At 38.0% G+C, this 24,022-nt stretch overlaps 1 protein-coding gene across 4 annotated transcripts in view; it reads right to left on the bottom strand.

Moving 5' to 3' along the window:
* Positions 1–24,022, bottom strand: part of TBC1D19 (TBC1 domain family member 19) — a 144,440-nt gene that overhangs the window by 20,221 nt on the left and 100,197 nt on the right. For all 4 annotated transcript variants that reach the window (XM_055326526.1, XM_055326527.1, XM_055326528.1 and 1 more), the window contains 2 exons: positions 10,390–10,474; positions 7,674–7,718 (listed from right to left, as the gene is read on the bottom strand). In XM_055326526.1, the coding sequence (XP_055182501.1) occupies positions 7,674–7,718; positions 10,390–10,474 (130 nt within the window). The remainder of the gene's footprint in view (positions 1–7,673; positions 7,719–10,389; positions 10,475–24,022) is intronic.

Here is a 24,022-nt window from a genome sequence, read left to right as displayed (position 1 = left end):
AGCTATACTTGTGAGCACAGCATAATGTGTAGACTTATCCAATCACCATGCTGGTCATCTAAAACTAATGTAATATTGTGTATCAATGATACTCAATTAAAAAAATTAAAAAGTAAAAAACATTAAAGTGTAAGATTCATTTATGAATGGGGAATTAACATGTAGGATAGGAAACTTTCAATAACTCAGTGTTGAAATTAGAAATGGCCAATGAAGTCATACAGACACAAATATGAATTCTGTGTGACTCCTGTCAAGTTATCAACACTTTCTGAGTCTCTATTTTCATTTTTGAAAATGGAGATTAAAAAAAAAAAGAAAGAAAGAAAATGGAGATAAACAAGAGCAAGTTCGCTGAGCTGTACTGAAGCACCAGTGAGTTAATATACTTAAAGTGTAGCAGTACAGAGTTTAGGACACAGCAGATGCTCAACAACTGTAGCTATTTTATGCTCTCAGAAGGGAGAGTACCACTTTTAAGTATCAGCTTAAACCTAAGAAAATCTTTTTTTGTCACTATTAGATAAGGGTTCACTTCAGCTTAATCAAGATTAGCCAGGGTTTACGATTCCAAAAATGGGTGCATGGTCTACTCTGTGGAAGAAGGACAAAGTCAATTTCTGGCAAACAAAAGTAGAAGGCAGAAGAAGCAATGAAGAATCCATTAACACTCTCGGGCACGTATTGCCTAGAACATTTCTTTGATCTCAGAGGTTGTCATGTTCTTGGCCAGTTTTCCAAAATCCTTTCCTTTGCCTCTCATCACTTCAGCCTTGCAAGGGTCAAGTTTCATGCACGTGGCCATCATCCAAGAGTGTACTTCTAACAGGCGTCGGAATGCTTGGGACACCATCTCTTCTCTGGCCTTGGAGACCTACAAGTCTGCCATAACTGATTATTTTAAGATACTAGGCTTCCTTTGTCTATCTAAAGAAAGTCTAAAACATGAACTGCTTGTCCCATTCAATAGAAATAACTTTATAAAAGTAATAGTTTAATGGGCCTTTGACATAGCTCAGAATGGTAAACATGGTCAACAAAAATAAATCTTGAACTAGGTAAGATATAAATAGTAAATATGACTCAGAAAATACAGCAAATATTAACATGCTTTGCACTTACTAAATATTTCCCCTTCATTTCCTCACTGTCTCTGTTAATACTTTAGCATCTGTAGTTGTACCACAGCTCTCACATCTGATTCACATTAACATCATTCCAAATTTTTACCATCCTTCATTTGGGATTACTTAGTACAGTATTTAATTCATTTGTTGAGACAATCATTTTCTTTGGTTATTCTCATTCTACATGTAGCTTACAGATCAGTAAGAGTAGGCATTGGGACAATGGTTAAATTGTTTTCTAGCTATTTCTGTTATCTTTCCAAATTAGAACTTCAGAATATGACTTTGTTACTTATTTCCGTAAGTAAAATTTCCCAAATATCAGAACATAATCGTAGTTAAATATCAAGCTAAAAATCATACTTTAAATACAATTTTCATTAGGTTTTCAATTTATATCTAAAGTTACACATCAAATAAATTTTGGATTATTATTTAATTTAGATGACAGAGTATGGTGTTATTTATCAACTTGACACTTGTAAGCAGATTTAAAATTGACATATTTTTTCACTATTTCTTCTAGGGGCGTTTCCTAATCTTTGTTGTGAGGGGCTGTCCTGTGTACTATAGAATGTTGGTTTAATAGCATCCCTGGCCTCTACTCATGAGATACTGGTAAAACCCCCTTTCTCCCTGGCTCTGACAACAAAGTGTCCACAGACATTGGCAAATGTTTCCTGAGGGACAGGAGGTGGGGCATGGAATTGCCCTTGGTTGATAACCACTGATCTAGAGTCCCAGAACTCCTGTACCTAACGTTCACTGGCAAATAATTATTTTCACTTTTCTTGTAGGAAATAAATGGTATTAGTGGTGTTTATTTAAGTCTCAGTCAGATCTTTGTGTATCTTGTAAGTCTCAGCTCCTTGCTTCTATTCCTGTTCTTCTGTATTCTTCTATATTCACTCCCTCATTCATTTGCTCTCTCATTCAACATTGTTTACTGAGCAGTGACTTTATGCTATGCATGATTCTAGGTGCTAGATATGCTGATCATCAAAAGATCCTTGTTGCCTTGAAGCTTACATTAATTAGAGTGACACTTTCATTTCACACAATAGTTAAGGATGAACTTCAAAAAATGTTAGTCAGGAATTGAAGAGATGTCACTAAGAAGAATAGAGTAGGGAACTCCAAAACTCTCTATCTCTGCTAAAGCAATGGTTAAGCTGGCTAGAACTATTAGATCAACTTTTTTGAGTTCTGGAATCTAATAATAAGAAAAACACTTAGAACCAAGGAAATGCTTAATGAAAAAAGCAGCTGCTGAATTTTGGAAAGAGAGCATTGTGGTATTCTAATTTACCTGCCTACCATCACACACTGTCCAGTTTGGCGGCAGCTATGAAGATAACCGTCCATGTTCCTGGGGCAGCTTGCTGGTCCCAGAGTGGGCAACACGGATCTCGAATCAAAAAATTGTGGTTGTACGTTTTGACCTGTCTAGTAGCTCCCTGCCGGACTGGGCCAAAGAGGACTCCCCACTAATCAAAAGGCCTTAAGTACAAATTTACTAGCTGCAGCTCTCTGGGGCAGGAAGAGGCCGGGAAAGGAGATATATGGAAGAATAAAGGCTTAGAAAAGCTCCTCTATTCAGGGGAATCTAGAAGAGACCTGAGAGGCACTTCAGCTTTCACCTCTGCCAGATTCCTGGGCTCTGCGCATGCAGGAAGCGATGGCTGATGAACTATAAATGGCCTGGCTAAGCCTTGAAGGAGTACCTCAACATAGAGCCAGCCTGCAAAGCCTGGATAATTTATTTATTTATTTATTTTTGGTTTCAGATGTTCAAGGAAATCTCGGTCAAATTACCAGCTGACCACTAAGCTAATGCAACTGAGACTGCAGTGGGCACTCAACACAAAAAATACCATCTTGACAAGAGCAGTTTAGAAAGGTCACTAAACAAACAACTAGTGCATAACAAGCAACAACGACAAATTCTGGGGAGGGGAGACAATCCAATTCCTAGTTACCATGCTATAATATTCAAGATACCTAGCTGTCAACCAAAAATGTACCAAGCATGCAAAGAAAAGAAAGTATGGCCCAAGGGGGGGGAGGATCAAGAGTACACTTCTCATGATGAGCATGATGAGTAACATACTTATGGAAGTACACCCCCCCCCCAATCGCTAATATAACACTGAACTAATATAACACCGCATGTTAACTAACTGGAATTAAAATTTAAAAAAAAAGGATAGCTCATTCACAGGAAAACAAGAAATTAATAGAAGCTGTCCCTGAGGAAGCCCAGAGGCTGGACTTACTAGACAAAACTTTAGATCAACTGTCTCCCTATCTGACCTGGTCCCTAGGTCTCCAACCTCACCTTGTACCGGATGGTGTTTTGCCCGCTGTCACCAGTCACGCTGGCCATCTTGTTCTTCAAACCATCAAGTACGTTCCTGTCTGAGGCCCTTAAACATGCTCTATATTCCCTCTGGAATGCTCTTCTCCTACCTCTTTGCACAGCTCTCTCTGCATATTCTGGTCTCTGTTCATATATTCTACGTCCTCAGAAGTAGTTTTCCTGATCACCTTACCTAAGATAGCCACACACCCCCATCAATTTCTGTTCCCCTTCATTGTTTATGTCTTCACTCTCCGAAATTATTTTCATTAGTTATTTATTTACTTGCTTACTGTTTGTCTCCCCCACTTGGATATAAACTCGACGGCAGGTACTTTGGGTTATTACTGCAGATCACCCACCTAGAATAGAAGAGGGAGCCAGAGCAGGGCTAAAGTATTAAATGAATAAATGAGGACAAGTTATATAAAATGAACAAAAAATAAAAACAAGAAAAGCTTATATAATTTCTGTGAAGAGTCTCCTCAGCTCAGAAATTGTGCCTACCAGTTGTTTAGTGAATCCACTAGGGAAAGCCTATCCACTAGCAAGGCCTCAACCGAGGTGAGGAGGTAATGTTCAGTGCCACGGTGGCCTGTCATTTCAACCCTAGGGAAGGCGATACAGGGACGGAAGTGCCCCATGTAGGTACCTGCCTGGTCAGGGATGGAGACTGTGTCAATGAGCTGCAGGCCAGCCTCTCTGTATAGGCCCCTGAGACCAAGGAAGTCAGGCCAGTTTTGGTGGTGCTGGTGGTGGTGGAGGTGTCCCTAAGATTTTAAAGTAATCCTATCTTTGGCAGATGTTGAGTAAGTAATATATAATATTGCTTTGTATTGCCGTGAGTAAAGAATAAAGGGACAACACTCTGACTAGCTTTTGTCTCTTCTTATTCTGCTGCACTGCCCAGAGAAGGGAGTTCTCCCTGATTCTGGTAACATTCTAAAATAACCTGAAAGAAGAAATTATCCTGAAGAATTAAGGTTATGAACAGCTGTAGGTTTACCACATTTCACATTAAATTGCTCTTATTCTGAATGAAAATCTTTCTAGAATCCTTTATACGCATCTTCTTTTTCAATATATTAGCCCCTTCCTTTTCTTCTAAAAGACACTCTAGTGTACACAGTAACGTCTTCTGAGACCATAGGGCATGGTGATCAAGAATATTGAAGTCAAAGAGCTTTCGGCTCAAAGCCTGGCTTTGCCACTCACCAGCTGGGCAAGGTGACATGCCATGCCTCAGCTTCTTTATAGATTGGAATAATATTAGTACCTGCCTCAGTAGGTACCTGTCTTGTAGGGACTAAATGAATGAACACACGCAATGTGCTTACAGCATGCTACCTGGTACACAGTACTGCTTGGAAAACGTTAGCTACTGCTGCTGTGGCTACTGTTACTATTATGACAGCAATATTTTTCCTTGATGTTTTGAGTTCCTAATAAAAATCTTAAATTATGATGGTAGGTTACAACCCAGTGAGACGTTCTAAATAGTCATAAGGTTATTGGCCTTTACATAAAATGGTCCCAGGCTGACTTTCTGGATTGCTCTTACATGCTGGTTTATAGTTTTCCTTTGTGAAGCTTCTAATTCTCATTTCTACTGTTGTTAGTCATTTTTCCCGATCTCTTTTGTCCCTTTCCATGCTTCCACTTTTGTAGGGGGCTATAAAAACCGATTAAATCAAGCTTGTTAAGTAAAAGCTAATATTTTCCTTTCCTTATTTTTAAAAAAGATTTATTTATTTATTTATTTATTTATTTATTTATTTATTTGAGAGAGAGGGTGCGAGCAAGCAAGTGGAGGGGCAGAGGGAGATGGAGGGGGAGAGAAACCCCAGCAGACTCCTCGCTAAGCTCAGAGCTCAATGTGGGGCTTGATCTCATGACCTTGAGATCATGACCTGAGCTGAAGCCAAGAGCTGGACGCTTGGCTGTGCCACCCAGGCGCTCCAGCTAATATGTTCTAAACTAAGTTGAAAAAGCTCTCTTAGGAATGGAGAGAGGAGGAACTTGACTCCTGGATACCTCTTTTGGCTCTTCAGAGGTATTTTTCTTCTGATTTCCTGATTCTTGGTTAAGCACAAAAGATTATCTAAAAATTATGTTTCCAAGGAGGCAGAGATATAACAAATAAATGTTAAAATTAAAAATCCTCTAATTTAGTTCAAATAAATACTCATTAAACTCCTATGATGGCTAGATGCTGGGGGAACAAAAATGAATGATATGGCCTTATACCTCAAGAAGCTTGCAATCTAGAGGGGAAGATTAAACATAAACAAAGAATGCCAAGATAATATAATAAGAAATACCAAAGATTTTCACACTGGATACTATGGGAACCTAAAGAAAGGGCCCTTAACCAAACCTGGAGATGCGGGAAAGCTTCCTGCAAAGGTTCATGTCTGAGGTGAGCCCTGAGAGCAGGTGAAGAAAGGCTGACTGAGTTGTCCCATGCATAAGAACGGAGAGGTAATGAGGCAGGAAGCAAAACGGTGCTCTCAGAGCACTAGGGGTGCGTGTGTGTGTGTGCATATGGGTAGCTAATCACTTGATATTGCTATGATAGAAGAAAAGTGAGACAGGAAAAGGCTAGGAGTCAGACTGAGTAGAAGCCTGAGTCAAAAGATGGCCTCAAATGCCGGGCCAGAGGCCTGGACATTACTTGTGAAGAGATGGGAAGCCATTCAGAAAACTTTAAGGAGAAAAATGGCAATTTTTAGGTTTTCCTTTTAGATGTAAAAATCAGCACTGTGAAGCAAAGCAAAGCTAGAAAAGATTGAAAAAAGAGAGAGACCAATTAGGTGTCTGTTGCAATTAATAAGCTGGAGATGGTAAAGCCCGGCTGAGGACAAGGCAGCAGTTACGGTGAGGAAGAGAGGAAGGAGAGGTCCCAGATGCATTTTAAAGATAAAATTGGATGGCCCTGGTGACCTGATGAGGGGGACGTGCGACTTTGAGGAGTCAAGGATAACTGCCCAGCTTTAGGCCTTGAATGACTGGTTTCGATAAGAGTACAATGAACTGGGAGAGAAACAGGACAGTCTTTGTTTTGTTCTTAATTTCATCTTGGTTTTGTTTTCTTTCTCGGATAGTGGGTATAGGAAGATGAATGAGTTCATTATTACAGAGGTCAGAAGTGAAGATGTAAATTTTAGAGTAATCAACAAATAGAACCAAGAAAGCAGGTGAGGAAGCCCAAGGAAAATGTGTGAAAAGAAGAGAGCAGAACAAGTGTGGGTGGGACATGAGAGAACACTGATGCTTCAAGAGGGGCAGAGGATGGCCCCTGGAAGGACCCGGGAGGTCACACCGACAGGTGCACGCAGAGAACAGTCCATGAGAGCCAAGTATGACTTTCACATGGAGAGGCTGATAAAGAAGAAAAATACACCCAGCAGCCACTGCATTTTTTGAGCACTTGCTACATATCAGTCACTGTGCTGCTGAACTGATTGTGTCTCATTTAATCCCTGTGCCAGAGGATGCATGTGCAGCTCAGCAAAGTCATGTAACTCACCCAAGGTCATGGGGTCAGCTGGCGGGAACTGGCATCTGAACCCAGCTCTGCTGTATTACAAAGCCCGTGTTCTTAATTCTGCTGGGGTGAGAGGACTTCTTCAGGAAACAACTTAATAATATCACAATGAGGAATGCCCTATATTGCTTTTCCAGAAAGCAGATCTTAAAAACTGTCCAAGCATTTCAAACGCACACTTATTATCTAATGTGGTCATTATACATTTGATCACTTTCTGTAGTCAAAATAGATTATCTTGGTGATATATTTCTTCAAAATATTTCCTTTCATAAAGACCACACTTGCCAAGTTATGAGAATAACAAAGTGTAACAGCTGGCGATGCACTACGCTGATTGGAGCACTGCTGCTGTGAAGTCACAGGAAGACAGCGGATGGACCCTGTCGGTGTCCTTCAGAGGAGAACGGAGCACCCTGGACCCGAGTCTGCTCAGCGTTATCAGACATCACTCCTGGTTTCCAGGAGAGCCAGAGAGGGTACCACAAACAAGGAAGAGTTCACTTAAAATAGGTATTCTAGAGAAGGTTTACTTTAGATAATAATTTATTATCCGTGTCAACAGAGACAAGGTCACATTTGTTATAAAGGTTGTAATGTTCCTATTTCCCACTAGAGGAAGCAATCGTATTACTCTTACCATTTGGTGGATAAAAGACTGCATATTCTTCTAGTCCTAGTTTTCCTGTAAGAAAAACCACAGAGGGTTTCAATATGATTAAAACAAATCTTTAAAAATTAACTAATTTTGTGGGTGTACTCATAATGGGATTTAAAAAAACTACTACAGTACAATCTCCTTTCACTTCCTTTCAGGATATGGATTTAATTTGAAAATCTACCAGCTAATCTTTTGATATTAGCAAATCCTTTCCTCAAAGTTAATAATACAAACTTAAACTATGACCAGTTGATACAAAATAATTAAAAGAACAAATGCTTTCAACTTCCTTAAGCACTTAAGGAGAGGCATCTATTTAGAAGCATAGACTTGTTTTGCTAACTAATAATAATTCTAATCTATTCATTTGAGTAAGGTCTAAGCTTTGTAATGCCTCATTAGTTTACATTCCTTTGGAATGTGCTAAAAAGTTAAAAATTAAATGTCTTAAACCATATAGTGGTAGTATTTTCTGAATCCTGAAACAGTTCATGTAGTCCAAAAACTTCACCATAATCAAATGTTTAAAGTAGTTTTAAAAAATAGCTTCCCCTCAACTCATAAAGTTCTGAATTTTTTTTCCCCTATCTTCCATTGAGTATCTTTAGGTAGCTTTTATCTTGACAATTTTTTTTTCTAATACCTTTGAGTCTATTGAAAAGTCTCATGCATTCTTGCACTTGGAAATATTTTTTGTAGTTTTTGTTGAGAGTGGTGCCAGAGAAGAGACAAAGAATAAGGAGCATAAGCAATTTAGGTTAGGGTGGAGACCACAAGGACCGAGCTTGTAAGGAAAGAATGGAATAATGAGAAGTAGATGAGAGTGGGGGGAGAGATGGATGATACAGAGTAGCAGCTGGGTACTAAATACGGGGCTAGGTGAAAAACCCCTGTAAATTCCCAAGTGCTAAGAGACTGGGAACATCTGTTGCTCTATTGGTGTGACTATGGTGGACTTCTGGATGGCGACTAGTCACTGGAAAGACCAAGTTATGACTAGAATCTTGGCATTTTCAGTCCTATCTGCCATTTTCTAGAGAGGGGGACAGGTGCTGGAAATGAGGTTAATAACTGACCCTGCCTACACGAAGCCTCTGTAAAATCCCAGTAATGAGGCGTTCAGAGAGCTTCTAGGTAGGCCAACAAATCAACATGGGGAGGATAACACACCACAGCTCCATGGGGCAGAAGCTCAGGACTATCCCAGACCTCGCCCTATGTATGTCTTCATCTGGCTGTTCATTTGTGTCCTTTATTATGCCCTTTCATAAGCTAATAAATGTCCATGTTTCCCTGAGTTCTGTGAGATATTCTAGCAAATTAATTGAATCCGTAGAACAAGTTTTGGAACCCCTCATCTATAGCTGGCTGATCAGAAGCACAGGTGATAAACTGGATTTCTGATTGTCGTCAGAAGAGTGTATATGTGTGTGTGGGGGGTGGCAATCTTGTGGGATGGAGCCCTTTGTCTATGGGATCTGATGCTGTCTCTGGGTAGACAGGGTCAGAATTGAGCTAAATCGTAGGAAACCCATCTGGTGTCCGTGACTTGCTTCTTGTTTTAGGGAAAATTCATACATATTTGGTGCCAGAAGTAGAGTGTTTTATGATTATACACGGTACACACAGTAGAGAAACACAGTAGGAAAGAACTAGGTTTTTCCCTACACAGGAAGGAAAAATCAGTTTTTCTGATGGAGTAAGATATAGCTTAGTTCTTCAGGGACCTATGATTTTGGGGTGGAGGAGTGAGAACCCTTCCACATGTAGGGAGTATGTGTAGGCTAATAAATATGGGGTAGTTGGAAAAATCAGGGAATCAAAGTTAGCTAGGTTAAGACAAGATTGGCTGACAGGACCTTAAAATCTTGACTGAGTGCAGAGATGAGCTCTGCAAATAATTCTACAATCAGCTTTTTAGCAAATGATGTTTAATAAGCTAACCGAAGGTTTCTGTAAGTTCAGTTTAGAAGCAATGGGGTTGAGAGAGCCCCAAAGTTGGGGTAAGCCTGACCCTAGTGCCAGGTAATGTAGGGCAGGGGTTGTAGAAATCAGGCACACAGACTTGGGAGGTACAGGGGAAAGTTTCTTTCTTTATGGGAACAGCAGAACGGGGTTATATGCTTTCAGTGCTGGGCATTCACCACTTAATAAAAAGGAGAAATTGGGAAAGGCTTCCAGCTGAAATTAGATCTGTTGTCAGGTGATAGCAGGATATTGAAATAGCAGTATCTTGTGGGCAGCTAGTGATAAAGAAGAGAAGAAAGCACTGAAATAGAAATTAGAGAGCTAAGAGCATATAAATTACATCAAATTTTAAGTGTGGTAGACCATTTTGAGGGAAGGAATAGAGACAGTAGAAAAAGCAAATTCGTGTGATAAGCCCGTAGGTAGGAGGGAAAATAAAAGTCAACAGATATGATAAAAACAGCAATGGAGGAGAGAGTAAACAGGAAAGATAAAGGAGGTAACTCTCAGTGCTGCTCCTGGGAACCCCTTGCCTGTGATTGTGAGGAGCTGCTTGGCCGGGATTTGAGTAGGAGGGAAAGTATGGCTACAGTAATCTGAGAGAAATCTTATTAAGTAGTTTACAATAAAAAATTTAACAACACCAATAAATGCTATAAAATATAACAGTCTTGGTATGATTTTGTAGGTCTCAAGGAATACTTCCTTACTGTAACTAAAATTTTACCTCTTATGTAGGACTTCGGTGGTGAAGCACTGTTGTATGCAAAATGACCCAACACGGATGTATCCCGGGAAAAACAAAGTAACACCTGGGTGCAACAGTGGAAGAAACAAACAATTAAGCATTGTTTTAGAACAGGTAATTCACTGCTATTTCCCACTTGGAAGGCACGGAGGGACAATCTTTCCTAGTCAGTATGGTGTCTGGAAATGGGAGGAGTGCCCTCTATCGGTACACTGACGCTAGGTGTTAGGCCGAGTACGATGGCCCAAGTTCACCCACAGATTTCTCACGTACACCTCGAACAGCAGCAGATGAAGTAAGTTACTACCAGCTGATTTTGATGCTTTTATTGTGTTTTCTATCTGGAAAAGAGAAACAGCTGGGAGAAATTTAACCCGATGACAAATGTAGAGGGGGGGGCCCCTAGCTAACTAACTACCAGCAGCACTGAGTAGTTTGGGAAGTGCAGGAAACTGGATCTAGAGTCTTTGCTGGAATGCAGCAGCAGGCAGTTGGGTATGTCAGGGTGGGAGGAAAGGCAAGTCATGGTATCTAGAAGCGATGGCAGCTGCAGAACAAGTGGCAGCCCAATACAGGTTAGCAGCTGGTTGCCCTGCCCAGCAGGTGGAGTGTGGTGTCTGCCTGCAGATGAAAATAGGAAGGGCAGAAAGTCCGGATCAAGGATGTCCTTAGGAGGAACCGAGTTGTTGACACCAGTTTGGAACTTGGAGGAGGAGGTTGATCCCAAGGTGATTAGTGACAGGAAATCCAGGTCCTGGTATTGAAAGACCTGGGATTCAAAAAGATGTTACTGAGAAAAGAACTGGGAATGACAGGAAAAGCCAGAAGGCCAGTTAACAGACTAGGGGCACGAGGTCAGGGTTGGACGAGCAGCAGGATCCAACGGAAAAACTGTGGGTGCCAAACAGAAGAAGGGAGCCCCGCTTTAGAAAAAGAATAAATAAGGAGACTGAGCATCAGTGAGGCCCAATGGTGAAATGTGTACCAACCACTGCCACGGATTTATTTTTATGTTTTAAAAGACTATACAAGCAATTCATGGGTAAGGCAAAAATTAGAAGAACAGATCACTGAAAAAGACAAAATGCCCATAAGCCCACCTGTGTTTGTATTCTGATATGTATCTTTTCAGACTGCATTTATGCACACATTTTGCAAACAACAGAATTATGCATGCTGTTTCATAATCTACTTTCTTTCAATAACATAAAATAAACATTCCCTGCCCACATTTTCTAATGTTACAGAATACGTGCCACTATATGGATAAACAATAGTTTATTTAACCTATCTTTTACCATTGAACATTTAATTATTTCCCTTTTTTCCCCAACTATAAACAAAGCAATAAACTTCCCTATAGCTAAATATTTGTATATAATTTTATTTAAATTCCTAAAATTGGACTAGCTGTCTGGTCAAAGCAATGGGCATTTTAAGTCTAAAACTTTTGATGTATATTGTCAAACTGTCCTCTAGGTAGAGTTTGTTTTTGTTTGTAATAAACACAGTGGTAAGATAGTGTACCTTTTCCCTTATTCTCATTGAAACTGGTTATTAGCATCTTAGAAGTAAAAATAGCATTTTGCTTTAATTACTAATGAACACTTTTCCATTGCATTTCTTTTATTTTCCAGCTCATCATCATAGTCCATTTTAAAATTGATGTTTATGAAATTATTGATTAAAAAATAAAATTACTGATTTAAATATTCTGTATATAAAGAATTCTAACCTTTGGTCGAATAATATGTTAGGAATGACTTTCCTCAAACAGTTTGTTGTTTTTGACATAGAGATGTTCTTAATTTTATATGCTGAAATCTACCAACACTTTCATGCTTAGAAAGCTCCTCCCCACATTTAAAATAGTCTCATATATACACACCTGGATTACAAAAGTTTTTAGTATTTTCATCAAATATTTCTAGTTCTTCCCCTTTGCAGATATATGTCAGCCTGACTTTTCTGACCACTTTGGGGTTCGATGTGGCCCTGTGATTTGCAATTTAAGTCAATGAAATACATGACACTTGAATATTTCTATATATAAGTTTCAAGAACTAGAGCAATAACCATGTTTCCCTCTTTGTCTCTGCACAGCAACCCTTGGTTCCAGATAGTGGATACTAAGTTCTGGAGTAAAAATGACACAGAGCTAGGTCCAATTCTATCAAATGGACATGACCATGAGCAAAAAATAAACCTGTGTTGTTTTAAGCCACTGAGATCTCAGATTTGTAGGTAATTCCAGTATAATCTAGTGCCTCCAAAATTTCCAAAACAGGAAATTCTGTCTAGCATTTTTTTAGTGTCTTGAGAACAACAAAAATTTATTCTCTCACAGCCCTAAAGACCAGAAGTCCAAAATCAAGGTATTGGCAGGGCCATATTCACTCCAAAGTTTCTGGTAGAAAATCCTCCCTTGCCTTTTCTGTCCAGTTTCTGGTGTCTCCAGGTGTTCTTGGCTTGAAACTGTGCAACTCTAATCTCTGCTTCTGAATTCACATTTTCTCCTCGTCCTCTCTCGAGGCTTTTCTTCTTCTTCTTCTCTCTCTCTCTCTTTTTTTTTTATATATAGTTGACATAAAATGTTATATTAGTTTCAGGTGTATAACATAGTGATTTCACAATTCTATACATTATACAATGTTCAGCTTGGTAAGTGTAGTTGCCTCCTATCACCATACAAAGTTATTATAATATTATTGACTATATTCCTTATGCTGTACTTTTAATTCCTAGGACTGATTAATTTTATAACTGAAAGCTTGTGCCTCTTATTCACCTATTTGCCCATTCTCCCACCTCTCTACTGTCTGGCAGCCATCAGTTTGTTCTCTGCATTTATACATCTGTTTCTGTTTTTTGTTGGTTTATTTGTTTTGTTTTCTTAGATTCCACATATAAATGAAATCATATGGTATTTGTTTTCCTCTGTCTGACTTATTTCACTTAGTATAATACCATCTAGGTTCACTCATGTTGCTGCAGATGGTTAAGAACAATGAATGGATAAAGAAGGTATGGTATAAAAATACAATGGAATATTAGTCATAAAAAAGAATGAAATCTTGCCATTTGTCTAGCATTTCTGATAAATTCGTTTTGTGGTAAAATCAATAAACCATCTGGAATTTATTTTGAAACTGCACTGCTAGGGGTGCCTGGGTTGCTCAGTCTGTTAAGTGTCTGCCTTCAGCTCAGGTCATGATCCTGGGGTCCTGGGATCAAGCCTTGTGTCAGGCTCCTTGCTCAGCATGGAGTCTGCTTCTCCCATTCACTCGACCCCTCTCAACTCCCCCCCCCACTCTCTCTCTGTCTCAAATAAAGAAAAAAGAAAACAAACTACAGAGTTCAAATTCTAGCTCCACCAGTGTCTTAGCTGGGTGACACTGGGCAAGTTATTAGAATTCTTGGTGTTTTAGTTTCATCATATGTAATATGCATACCACAATAATACCTACATCAGAGGCTATTGTGGGGATTAATTAATACACATAAAGTCTATCAAAGTGCCTGGGTAGAACAGTTGGTTGAGCATCCGACTCTTGATTTTGGCTCTAGTCATGATCTCAGGGTCAAAAGATCAAGCCTGTATTGTAGGAGTCTGCTTGAGAATCTCTCTCTCTCTCTCCCTCCTTGCTTTTGTTTCCTGTCTCTCTAAAATAAATAAATAAATCTTAAAATGTGTGTAGGACAGTGCCTAGCACATGGTGAATCTTATTAAACTGTTGGCTGCAATTACTACTATTACTACCACTATTACTTTAATTTTATTCTGTCAAATAAAAAGTGCTATGGAAACACAATAAGGGGGAAATGGAAAAATATGGATGCCATTTAAGAGAGTTGTCAGGGCAGGCATCATTCAGAAGATAACATCTAATTAAAGACTTGAAAGGACTTGAGAAGTCTCTACAGCATTACCGAGGCTTCCATTTATATTGTATTGCATCTAGACTTCTTCCTCTGCTCAATCCTGCTTCATTCACTGTCCATCTACAGGCATTGATCCCAAGAGCACTCCCTAATAAATTTTTGGCATGCTAACCTTAATCTGAGTCTGCTTCCCTGGAAACTCGTCTTGCAACATAGTGGAAGTGGGGAAAAGTGATCAAATTCTAAATATAATGTCAGAAACATAGGAATCAAGGACAATTCCAAATGGAAGGATGCCTAATTTGAATTAAGGGGAAAGATGGGGTTATCACTAACTGAGATAGGGAAAGTTAAGTGGAACAATTTTGAGAGTGAGATCAGGGCTTCAGTTTTCAACATACTAAATTTGAGATATCTGCAAAATACCTGAATGAGGTATTGAAAAGGCCGTTTGGAGATACCAGACTGGAGTATGGGAGAGAAGTCTGGGCTGAAGATATAAATTTAGAAGTTATCAACATATAGATGATAATGAAAGTCACAAGACAGTTGAGCTTGGTGAAATCAGCAAGTGAATGGGTATAACTAGAGAAAAGATCGGGAACCGAGACCTGGGACACATTAATGAAGGAGAAGGGAAGGAACCAGTCTTGGAGATTGACCTCATTAGCATGGGTCCCTTTGAGTGCTGGGAATTGCTAGGAAGTATAGTGTGCTCTAAGTAAGGAGGGCAAGTCAGGCTGTGATCAGAAAACACTTCGATGTATGCATTTCCAGTAAACTGCCTAATAAGATCTCAGAAAAAAGGGACCTGAACCTCTTATTTTCCTCTTGTTCTAAATAATTATGCATGTGTGTACCTAATTATGATTTATTTGTAATATTATATTCCCTATCTTTAAAGGGTTTCCCAAATTGTATGAACTTAAGTTCCCAAAATGCTAGGTCTGCCTCTGGTAACCAGTAAAATAAGACAAGAACCAAAAAGATGTAGTGTCTTAAAAGCCAAGTGAAGAAAGGACACAACTGGGTCAAATGCTATTAAGAGATCAATTAAAAGGGGGACTGACCATTGGTCATTGGATTTAGTTATTGGGGACCTTTGAAACAACTGTTTCAGCTCAAAAGGTAGAACACCATATACAATGTTCAGTATCTGATTTTTTTTTAACGGACCATGAATCTCAGATATTCTTTCATATTAGTATGTATGAATATATTGCTGCTTTACATGGAGCTGCTTCATTGTATTTCTTATAAGTATATACCATAATTTATAAATGAACATTTAAGTAATTTTCAATTTTATGCTATTTCTGACAATGCCAAAATAATTTGCCTTTTATTGTGTTATTTTCACATATATATGAATATTTCTGTAGGACAAATACATAGAAACAGATTTGTCCAAAGGATACATGCATTGAAAACTGTGATGAATATTTAGCTACGTAGTCACATTCTTTGTTATCTTCTATCCAGCATTTCTTTGTTAATAGTGAGTGAGCTCAGCCTCTTATGTTGTCTGACTCTTTATTTTCCACTGTATATTCTAAATGATTACTTCTCATATTTAAAAGAGTAAATAACTTTAATATTTTATTTTGTAAACACATTTAACTGAATTATTTTATCCTAATAGCTTTCCGTTAATTCCTTTGAATTTTTATGTATCTATACTTGATAAGAATTTTATATTCTTTCTGATATCTATAACTCTAATCTATTTTTTTTTTTATCTTATTCTTTGGGTAGAAATTCCAAAATGATTCATGTTCTTTCTTTGCTTTAGTGGGACTATCTTTAGTATTTCAACATTAAGTAACATTAATTTATGTTAAGATGGCAAATGTTGGTTTCACATAAATATTATTTATATGTCAGGAAAAAAATACTTCCATTCTTTTACAATAAAGAGTGCAAAAAAAAAAAAAGGATGTTAGGGTGCATAATGGTGTTAGTATACTTAATACTACTAAACTGTAGTTAGAAATGGTTAAGATAGTAAATTCTACGTTGTGCTTTTTACAAAAATTTCAAAAAATAGTTATTAAATACAGTCTCAAATATGTTTTGGGCATGTATTGACATAACTATATATTTTTTTGTTGAGGTATAATTGACTTATAGTAACATTATTAGTTTCAGGTATACAACATAATGATTCGATATTTGTATATATTATGAAATGATTATATCATTTTTAGTTTTAGACTTATTGTGATGAATATTTGGCAATAATTTAGTAAAATCATTAGGTTCTAAAAAATTCTAAATCTCCTAAGATTTTTTCAAATCAGTAAATAATGTTAATCTCTTCTCTTGTCAAACCTTCTTGTACCACCATGGTAGGTAAAATAATGTCTCCCCCAAGAGATACCCACATCTTAATTCCTGGAACCTGTGGACATGCTATCTTACATGGCAAAAGAAGTTGTGCAGATGCAATTAAATTGAAGATCTTTAGAGGAAGGGATTATTTTATTTAAGTTTTATTTATTTATTTTTTAAGATTTTACTTGAGAGAGAGGGAGAGCACGCGTGGGGGTGGAGAGGAGGGGCAGAGGGAGACAGAGAAGCAGATTACCTGCTGAGCAGGGAGCTTCACACTGGGCTTGATTCCAGGACCCAGAGATCATGACCTGAGCTGAAGGCAGATGCTTATTTGACGAAGCCACCCAGGTGCTCCTTAAGATTTTTTTTTTTTTTTTAAGATTTATATTTATTTTTGAGAGAGAGAGAGAGAAAGAGAGAGACTGAGCAGGCTGGCGTAGGGGCAGAGGGAAAGGAAGAGAGAGAATCTCAGGCAGGCTCTATGCTGAGATTGGAGCCCAATGTGGGGCTCAGTCCCACAACCCTGCGATCATGACCTGAGCCATAATCAACAGTCAGACGTTCAACCAACTGAGCCACTCAGGTGTCCAAGGAAGGGATTATTTTAGATTATTTTGTTAGATCCAGTATAACCACAAGGATCCTTATAAAAGAAAGAGAGAGGCAGGGTCAGAATCAGAAAAATTTGAAGATGCTATCTGCTAGCTTTGAAGACAGAGAACGGGACCACAAGCCAAGGAGTACAGGTGTACTCCAAAAGCTTGAAGAGGGCAAGGGAATGTATTCTCCTTCAGAGCCTCTAAAAGGAACACATCCCTGTCAACACCCTGATTTTAGCTCACTAAAACTCATTTCAGACTTCTGAGCTTCAGAACTGTAAGAAAATATAGTTGTTTTAAGCCAGTAAGTTTGTGGTAATTTGTTATAGCATCAATAATAAACTAATACAATTGATATAACTAATATAGCTAATATAATAAATACCACTAATAATAAACTAATGTAATTAAAGTAAAATAATACAAAAGGAAAATATAGTTAGAAACATCTTCCCAGGATTGCCTGGAGGGAAAACAATTTTTTTTTTAAGATTTTATTTATTTATTCATGAGAGAGGCAGAAACATAGGCAGAGAGAAGCAGGCTCCTCGCAGGGAGCCCAACACGGGTTTCAATCCTGGGACCAGGATCACGTCCTGAGCCAAAGGCAGACACTCGACCGCTGAGCCACCCAGGTGTCCCAGAAAACAATTTCTAAAGAGATGTTTGTATTAACTTTCCCTTAGCAGGCTGGTGGGAACATACTAATATTAGGAGAAGATCCGGGCTTAAATATATACTCCTTGAATCTCTGTTGCCCTAGAGAAGACAAGACATCTGAGACTGCTCTAGAGAGAATATTGGTGACTGTAAGGTGATAATGCCAGAGGTAGTATGTCAGACATTATGTTCTGGTGTGCCACCCTAGCATACAAGCAAAGATCTGCCAACTTCCATTCTAACTTGAGTTGTTTTAGCTTCTGAGATTCTAATTTTGTATTTGCAAGGAAGTAACAGTTCAATTGTAAGTTTGCTATAAAATTTTGTCATTATATAATGACAATTTCAATTAATTAGAAATTAACCAGCGAGTTAACTAGAAAGCTAAACTTTTATTACTTCCTAATTAAGTAAGAATTAAATTTTATGAGGATAAGGTTATACATGGTAATGATTTACTTTATTGCGGAGAGCTGTAAGAAGTCTCAACTATGGTTTATACAGCAAAATTATACCTAAAATGTCCACAAATAGCTAATAAAAGATTTGCTTGAGCCTACAGTTTTTAGTCTCTTAAAAACATATTTATGGTGAATGTTTCAAAGAAATAAGTTATTTATGTAATAAAAAGCACATAAGAAACAATGGATATCCATCAGAAATCACTTTAATGTTACACAGTTTTTTCATTTGTGGCTCTTCCATTTTTATTCAAACCAATCTGGAGAATTTCAAATGATACATTTCAAAAATGATTTTTTAAAACACTCTTCCCTGATTTAAATTTTCATAAATTAAAGGGCAAACTGGCTTATGAGGACTTTGAGATTGGGCAGCCTCGGCCCGAGGTCCTGGTAGCTGTACTGAACTTGGGCTCTGAGCCTCTGCTTCTGTATCTGTAAAATAGGAATAAACCTACCTTACAGGTAAGAATTAGTTATAAAATACATAAAGTATCTAGAGCAGATCCTGGAACCTAACAGGCAATACATAAATAAATGACAAAAGTGCTGACAATCTCACTTGCAATGATTGGAAAATACTGGGAGAAAAAAAAAAAAAAAGACTTTTTTTTTTTTTTTTCCCTGATCTAGTTACTTGCTTAAGCCTGGGCTCTCATCTTCTTATCACATTCTTATAGAGAAACAAACATTTAAAATCGTTCCCTTCTCTGTCTCCCTGACTTCCAATCTATACATTCTTTCTGTTTGACTAATCTGAATTTCCAGAACCTCCAAGTTTGTGACTACTGAAAACCTGAAAATCCAGTCATTCCTGATTCTGACAGCTCTCTCAATCTGCATACTTAGCCAGTCACTAAAATCTACCTGATAGTTCGCTCTTCCTTCCTCTCTCCTTCCAAGTGTTTATTGAACACATTCTGTGTGGCGTGCACTGTTCAAAATATATTGTATGTCACATGGTAAATGCAATGGAAAAAAGTAATGCAGACATGAGGGATAATGCATTCACACATGCACATGTATTTACTGGGAGAAGTCTGCACTTAAGTTAGAACCTAAGGGTCAGGAAATGAACCTCAGGTAATAAGGCTTTTGGCAGAACAGCTGCTGGGAGCTCACAGGTAAGCCTAAAGTTTAAGGGAGAGGTCCAGAAAATGGGGAGTTATCAGTACACAAATGATATAAAGCAGTGAGAATAGATGAGATCACTGAAGGCAAAGACAGAAAAAAAAAGAGGTCCCCTTGGACTTATTCTTGGGGTACTCTAGGATAAGACAGGGAGAAGAGGAGAAATCAGCCAAAGTGAATGAGAATGCCAGCTAGTAAGATAGAAGGAAATAAAGAACAATATCCTAGAAGATAAGTGAAGAAAGAAAAGACAAGGAGAGGGGATGATTAATTGAATGAGATAAGATGAGAAGTGGGAACTAACTATTGGATTCAGCAATATGAAGTTGCTTGTGACTTTAGAGGAACAGTTGGGCAAAAAAAAAAAAAAAAAAAAAGTGATAAAGGAGAACTCAGGAGAGAATAGGAGGATAAGGGGATCCCTGGGTGGCTCAGCGGTTTAGCGCCTGCCTTTGGCCCAGGGGGTGATCCTGGAGACCCGGGATCAAGTCCCACATCAGGCTCCCTGAATGGCACCTGCTTCTCCCTCTGCCTGTGTCTCTGCCTCTCTCTGTCTCTCATGAATAAATAAAATCTTAAAAAAGAGGATAGAAATTGGAAGTAATATCTATAGATTTTTTTAAAAAAAAATTATTTGAGAGAGAGAATGAGCAGGGGAAAAGGCAGACGGAGAGGGAGAAACAGGCTCCTGGCTGAGCAGGGAGCCCATGTGGAGCTTGATCCCGGGACCCTGGAATAATGACCTGAGCCAAAGGCAGATGCTTGACTGACTGAGCCACCCAGATGCACCACCCAGATGCACCTTTTTAAAAGAAGTTTTGCTGAATAAGGGAACAGAGGAATGGGGCTGCAGCTGGAGGGAATATGGATCAAGAAAGATCTTTGTTTTGGGGTGCCTAGGTGGCTCAGTCAGGTAAGCGACTGCCTTCAGCTCAGGTCATGAACCCAGGGTCCTGGGATGGAGTCCCACATTAGGCCTGCCACTTTCCCTCTGCCTGCCACTCCCCCTGCTTGTGTACTCTCTCTCTTTAATAAATAAATAAAATCTTAAAATAAGAAAAAAGAACCAGACATTTCTTTTTTTTAACATTTCTATTCTGAAGTGACCACTAAACTGTACTACCCCTATAATTTATGTCTACTTTAACTATATTTGCATGGACCATTACATAAACTTGCATCAGAGCATTCATCAAATTATAACTATGCATTTCCCTTTCTCCTCATTTTCCACTAAAATGTGAGCTTAGTAAAATCTTTTTATGTGGCACCTAACACAGGGTCTATATCAGAACACACTCAATATAATGTAACAGGGATATATGAATAAATGATATTTGATTGCCCTTTTTTTAAAAAAAAAAAGATTTTATTTATTTATTATTCATGAGAGACACAGAGAGAGAGGCAAAGGCACAGGCAGAGGGAGAAGCAGGATTCCTGTGGGGAGCCGGATGTGGGACTAGATCCTGGGTCTCCAGGACCATGACCTGAGCCAAAGGCAGATGATCAACCACTGAGCCACCCAAGTACCCGCCCTGGGCCTTTCTTAAATTCCATTCAATGGCATTAAAATATCTGTAAGTATGGCATACTCTAATATGTCAGTACTGCTGAGTATATGTAGATAAGCCAAGCATAGGATAGAAGATTTGTCACACAACAGAATGAGTAAATCCCCATGTCTTCCCTTTACTACACAGAAATTCTTCCTTATGAATATCTTATACACTTTGGACCACAAGTTAACTTTCATAGGTTGTCAGGGTGTAATAGAACCCCAAACTGATTAAATTACCTGATTTACTTCTGTGAAAAAAGGAGCATCTTCTGTTTGAACACATTTTAAAAGTGATAATTTAAAAATTTTAACATCACAAAGTATTTTTAAGAATTTAATGGAAAATAAAAAACTAAACTTTGGAATACTAAAAGTTGACCCATCACTTGAAGCATTATTTCTATAATATGAAGTGTTGTTGCCTATAACGTTTAGGTAACTAACACGAGTCACTGGGAGCAGTGCCTGGTGTATCCTTGTAACATAGTCCCAGATTTCCCTTAAAGTGGGATTATTGGAGGTTTTGTCAACTATCTATGGACACAGCAATGTCACATGCCATCTACTTTGTAGTCCAGTCAGAAAACTCAATAAATGGATTATGACCCAGGACACGGCCAGAAACATTAAGTTTACTCCATTTTCATCAGCAATTCCCTCACAGAGCACTTTTGTAGCTAGGCAGTTCTGCCAAAGGAAAGACTATAATCAAGGATAATAAATAAATAAATAAATAAATAAATAAATAAATAAATAAATAAGACCAACTATGCCTTCTCTCTCTCTCTCACACACACATACATGCACATATATGAATAATTTTTCCCTAGAAAAAAATCAGAACTCAATTTCTGATAACAGAATATTGTTTTCAATACATACAATAAACATATATTTTTACTACATAAAATGAACTTCTAATAAGTCAGACTAATTATAAAATAAATCATTAAAAGATATGATCATGGAAAATGTTTCCTTAATAATGATCTACATGAGGAAAATTTAGTTCTGCATAATTCCCAAAGATAAAACTTACATAATTATCCTTTTCTTTATTTTATAGTGCTAAAGATCTACATTAAAGCTTATTTAGTGTTATTACTGAAGTACTAAAAGTAGCAAGGCCATGAGATCTATGAAAAATATTATGTAAAATTAAAAAAATACAATTGGGATTGAAATATTGATAAAATGGAAAATAAAGGTTAAAGCACACTCCTATGGTATTACTGTTTGTGATATGAATTAATATCCAAAGCTTCCCATAAACACCTTAAAATAATTTCAAAACATTTTTTGTTGTTTTGTCTCCCTAGCTAGAATGTAAGCCCATCAAAGGTGATATAATTTACATATAATACAGAGATCAATGAAGATCAGTAAGTATTTACAGATGTAAATATTCTGCTTTTTTCAGAGAATACATCCATTGTTCATAAATAATTCTGTTGTCAGACTTAGTCAGTTTTAAGTTTTCTTAGTCAGTTATAAGTTAATGTGAGAGGTAAAAATGAATATCTATTTCCCCCCCTTTATCTATAGGGAATATATTCCAAGACCCCCAGTGGATGCCTGAAACCACAGATAGTACAGAACCCTATATACATAGGGTTTCATTCATCTGGAATGAATCTCGATGCCTGGAACTGCAGATAGTACAGAACCATACACACTACACACACACACACACGTGTGTGTATGCGCTACACTTTTTCCTACATATACTTATGAAAAAGCTTAATTTATAAATTAGACATAATAGGAGATTAAGAACAATAATAAAGTAAAACAATTATAACAATATAAAAGTTATGTGGACGATGTCTCATAGTGTACTCAGGTTTCTTCTTTTTGTGAGAATGTGAGACCAATGAAATGCCTACGTGATGCAAGGAAGTGAAGGGAATGATGCAGGCATGTGATGTAGCCTTAGGCAACTATTGACCTTCTGACTATACATCAGAAAGAGGATCATCTGCTTCTGGACCACGACTGACTCTGGGGAACTTAAACCATGGAAAGCAAAACTGTGGCTAAGCAGGTACCCTACCTTCAAGGGTCAATTCTGGCACTTATTTCAAGAAATTGTCACTGCTTTTGCCAACATTTGTTGTTTCCTGTGTTGTTAATTTTTAGCCATTCTGACTGGTGTGAGGTTGGTATCTCATTGTGGTTTTGGTTTGTATTTCCCTGACGCCAAGTGATGCAGAGCATTGTTTCATGTGTCTGTCGGCCATGTGTAGGTCTTCTTTCGAGAAATGTCTGTTCATGTCTTCTGCCCATTCTTGACTGGAATATGTTTTTGAGATGTTGAGTTTGAGAAGTTCCTTGTATATCTTGGATACTAGCCCTTTATCTAATATGTCATTTGCAAATATCTTTTCCCATTCCATAGGTTGCCTTTTAGTTTTGTTTTGTTTTGTTTTGGTTTTGGTTTTTGCCGTACAGAAGCTTTTTATCTTGATGAAGTCCCAAAAGTTCACTTTTGCTTTTGTTTCTCTTGCCTTTAGAGATATGGCAAGGATGCAGAGAAAGGGGACCCTCTTACACTGTTTGGTGAGAATGCAAGCTGGTGCAGCTACTCTGGAAAACAGTGAGGAGGTTCCTCAGAAAGTTAAAAATAGAGCTGCCCTATGACTCAGCGATTGCACTATTGGGAATTTACCCCAAAGATACAAAGGTAGTGATCCGAAGGGGCACCTGAACCTCAATGTTCATAGCAGCAATGTCCACAATTCCACAATAGCCAAACTGTGGAAGGAGCCGAGATATCCATGGACAGATGGATGTATAAAGAAAATGTGGTATGTGTACACACACACACACACACACACACACACACAATGGATGAATACTTACCAATTATATGATGTGGATGGAACTGAAGGGTATTATGCTGAGTGAGATAAGTTAATTGGAGAAAGAGAATTACATGGTTTCACTCATATGTGCAATATAAGAAACGGTGCAGAGGATCATGA

This window comes from Nyctereutes procyonoides, unplaced genomic scaffold (assembly GCF_905146905.1).
Source record: "Nyctereutes procyonoides isolate TBG_1078 unplaced genomic scaffold, NYPRO_anot_genome, whole genome shotgun sequence".
Lineage (NCBI taxonomy): Eukaryota > Metazoa > Chordata > Mammalia > Carnivora > Canidae > Nyctereutes > Nyctereutes procyonoides.
This window is presented reverse-complemented; position numbering and strand designations above follow the sequence as displayed.